This window comes from Octopus bimaculoides, chromosome 6, assembly GCF_001194135.2.
Source record: "Octopus bimaculoides isolate UCB-OBI-ISO-001 chromosome 6, ASM119413v2, whole genome shotgun sequence".
Classification (NCBI taxonomy): domain Eukaryota; kingdom Metazoa; phylum Mollusca; class Cephalopoda; order Octopoda; family Octopodidae; genus Octopus; species Octopus bimaculoides.
In genome coordinates this window covers 91,078,370-91,082,555 of record NC_068986.1, presented here as the reverse complement: position 1 = coordinate 91,082,555, position 4,186 = coordinate 91,078,370, and the positions used below count along the sequence as shown (strand labels likewise).

General features: G+C 33.3%; 1 protein-coding gene across 4 annotated transcripts in view; it reads right to left on the bottom strand.

Annotated features, from left to right (window-relative positions):
* The window catches only part of LOC106869820 (uncharacterized), a 172,127-nt gene that overhangs the window by 80,074 nt on the left and 87,867 nt on the right, over nt 1-4,186 (bottom strand). For all 4 annotated transcript variants that reach the window (XM_052968961.1, XM_014915708.2, XM_052968963.1 and 1 more), the window contains exons 3-4: nt 3,773-4,013; nt 1,170-1,292 (exon numbers count right to left, since the gene is read on the bottom strand). In XM_052968961.1, coding sequence (XP_052824921.1) covers nt 1,170-1,292; nt 3,773-4,013 — 364 coding nt within the window. The remainder of the gene's footprint in view (nt 1-1,169; nt 1,293-3,772; nt 4,014-4,186) is intronic.

Below are 4,186 nucleotides of genomic sequence, written 5' to 3'. Positions count from 1 at the left end.
TATACATACATACATACATACATACATACATATCTATATATATATATATGTATACACAAACACACACACACACACACACAAACCATAATGATTTCTGGCATATTCAAAAGGCCATCAAGATTCGGAAAAGGGTGTTAACTGAATAATTTGGCTGGTGCTTATTTTATTGATCGTGGAAGATAGAATGTAAAGTAACAAGCAATAGCATTATAATCGATAATATAATTCAAAAAAAAAAAATTCAAAAATAAAAATTATTGCATTTGAACTTTTTCCATGGAATGGGCCTTTTTCTCTCATAAAAAAGAAAAGAAAAAATAGAGACCTTGGAAAAAAAACATCCCCAAAATACTGAAGTATGTCAAAAGTGTTGTAAATCATAAAGAAAATGATATGCTTGAAATTAAACCTAAAAATTTTGAATTTAAACAAGTGTTATTTTTGCTAGCATGGATAGTAGTGAATATTTTGTTTTGTCATTAATTGCTGAATTTGTGTAGTTGAACACTCATTATTCTTAGTTTTCCTATTGTATCTCTGGCCAAAACAACTAATGCTGACCCAAGGATGCAGTCTCTAGGAGACAATAAGAGAGCCACTATATGATAATAACAATGAGAAGCTTTATGAGCTGACAAGAGAACATTTGTGATATCAAAACACCCTCTATGAGCCTACAAGTAAATTTAAATGGTTGTCTGACTAACTACACATAGCAGTTAAAATACTCTTCAAATATCTAAGTCTGAAAGTTTGCTTTGAGCTTATTGGCTCAAGAAGATGCAGTTTACTTGGATTGTTTCTCTAAATGAGATGCTACTCCATCACAAGGTTAACCTGCTGCCACAGGCAATTATTTTCAGTTGAGTTTGACTAGGGCAATGTGAAAGGAGGTGCCTTGCTGAAGGGCACAATGTACTACCCAGTCTGAGAATCAAATTCATACCTAATGATAGTGAATGTAACACTGTTCTGGCATCATACAAATAGGACACATTGAGTAATAGAGGCCTAGATATGAAACAAAAACTTACAGGGTGGTCATAGTTGGAATGCTTTTGACCATAGATCTGTTGAAATCTAGGATGATCTGGGACTAAACAACAACAGTAACAATCATTCATGCAATCAAACTGTTTTAGTATGTTTAGAAATATGACACCACTTACGTCTCAGTAAAATATACTGTGGCTTTAGAGAAATGGGGAAATGGTGTGTCCATAGACATATCTAGGTTGATCTGTAGAGTTCCTCGAATTGTCAGCTCTTCTATAGCTACATTGAAACCAATGCTGAAAAGAAACAAGAAAACAAATTATCAAACAATATTATTAGAAGGATATGTGATTTGAGAACAGTCAAGAGTATATAAATATATATCTTTTATCGTTTACTTGTTTCAGTCATTGGAATGCAGCCATGCTGGGGCCTTGTCTTCAAGCATTTAGTTGAAACAATTCAATCCCAGTACTTATTCTATCACTTTCTTTTGCTGAACTGCTAAATTACAAGGATATAAGCAAACCAACACCTGTTGTAAAGTGGTGGTGGTGGTGGTGGTAGGGACAAATACACACACACACACACAATGGGCTTCCACACAGTTTCCAGCTACCAAATTTAGTCACAAGGCATTGGTTGGTTCAGGGATAAAGATGACACTTGCCCAAGATGCTGCACAGTGCAACTGAACCCAAAACCACATGGTTGCAAAATGAGTATCTTAACAACACAGCCCATGTCTGTGCTCTGTCTGTTTGTCTGTCTCTCTCTCATAAATGACAACCTTTTTCCAGGCTTGCATGAGTGGTGGGATTTCTTTTTAGCAGTGTCTATTTTCTTTGTTCTCCTGAATCTACTGGAGCATATAAAGTTAAATGCCTTACTCAGACACAACACAATAGTTGTAGTGAAATCTGAACTTGTGATCCTGTTTTCAGTGGCCAAATACTTCAACATCATGGCCACTGTACCTCACTCTACTTTAAAATATTTTAAGTCAATAAATAAACAAGTTATATGGTAATAAATCTTAAAAGTCAGTAGGTAAATTTTTATTTCTCTATTTCTAAAATTTGATATACATATATGTGACTAACACAGACTTTTATTCTTCAGAGACACAAATTCATTAATTCATTTTAGGGATATGGGTTTATTAATTTTTTAGGACACAAATTTATTAATTTTTCAAAATACAAATTCTTTAATTTTTATGGATACAAATTTATTAATTTTTATCAAAAAATTTATAAAAGGGAAAATAATCCGTCTGAAACTTGAATTAAACTAAATTTCAGCAAAAACTGAAATATGAGTCAATAAAATGAATTTTCTGCACATCTTTTGGCTCCTATCATCAAATTTTGGTTTGCTTTTGGATTATAGCCTCAGATCTGTCCATAACTAAAGTTCAGTTTATATCAATTTTAAATTAACAAAATATCTCAAAGAAAAATTGCAACCCAACTTGTGGTTAATGAAATAATAGTTCTTTTCTGCTTTTCATATTATTGCAATAGTTTGTTGCATTTTTTTTTACAGTCTCAAATAGACAAAGGACACAAAACACTTTATTCTTAACTTCAATGACAAGCTCAGTCCAAAACATTAGAAAAGTCTTTTTTCAGAGGCATATGAATTTAAAAATCTTTTCTTTTACACTTTACATATTCTTGTATATTGTTAGGGTGAGGTTGACCTTGTGAATTATCACTGCCATTAAATATTATCCCAACACTTATCCATGATGCCACTTTGTATCCTAGTATAAGGTGAGTGACATGGTTGAGAGTAATAAGCACTGAAGAACGAACTCTGACAAATCAAGTTGGGTTCACAAACTTATGTAACCTAAGACTTTGTGTCATAGTTTAAGAGGTCCTCATTGTCGTCATCATCATTCTTATTTTAATGGTCATTTTTACATGATGGTATGAACTAAACAAAGCTGCAAAATGGCAGCTTCATCTTATGTCTTGATCTTATGTCATCTCATTTTTTTCAGCCCAATATTCTGATGAGGTCTCAATGGTAAATTAAACTGAGTCTTTCAATGAATAACCACAAACTGGAATGTGATAGTGAAATGAGAACAATGTAACAGTATTAGCTTCTGGTGGCTGTAAATGTTGTTGTTGTTTCGCCTGCAACTCATCTCTGATAAAGCAGACATGTTAAAAGGTATTTTACTCATAATTATCTGCTTTTTCTTTTTCCTGACAGTGTTTAAAAGACTACACTATTCAATGTATACTTTGAATGATAGGGTGTAATTTAAGAGAGATTTGGCCAATGTTTTTAGAGGGTTGAGCAAATTCACAGAGGTCTCTTCAATGGCTCATTTTTGTGAAGTTTGTATTATTTAGCTCCAGGTCAGCAATGATAGAGTAGACCCATGACCAAGGGTCTTTTGACTTTGATCCTCTTGTTTTATTCAAACAGTATATCTAAGACTACATTATCCAATGTACCCTACATGTTTCCTAAGAGACATGGTATGACTAGGAGATTTGGTTGTTATTTCTAGTAGGCTGATAAAATGACAGGTTACACGCACATGCACAGACACACATATAGGATGAGAAAAAGAAGAAGAGGACATGGAAAGAAGGAGGAAGGTTGGAGTGACAGAATTAGAGAGAAAAGGGAGAGAGAGAGAGAGAGAGAGAGAAGAAAGTTAGATAGCAAATGGAAACATGCAAATTAGAAAGAGTAGAGTAGAAGTAGAGAGTTAGATAAATAATAAAGAGAGACAAGTATTTTTACTGACTTTCTCGCGCCAAGTCCAACTTTAAAGATCATCCGGAAGTCTTCACTGATCATATCTACATCAACTTCGACCACCACCTTGAAAGATGATTTGTTCTCTAGACCAGGTGGTGGTTTGGTGATGTCCAGCCAAGCTAGGGTCTTTGAACCTCTTGGTACTCCTTCAGCATATTCAAACACTCGAATGTGCCGAACAGTTGGTGTGTTTATTCCAAGGCTGAACGTCAGAAGTTCAAGTTGTTCTAGAAAATTTGATAAAATGAATGAATACATATTGAATATATTTATTCATAGACTCACAAACACACACATACACATAATGTAGACATAAGTGTATATAAATACATAAATACATATGTATATACATATACAAATATATACATATGTATATATATATATATATATATATATATAT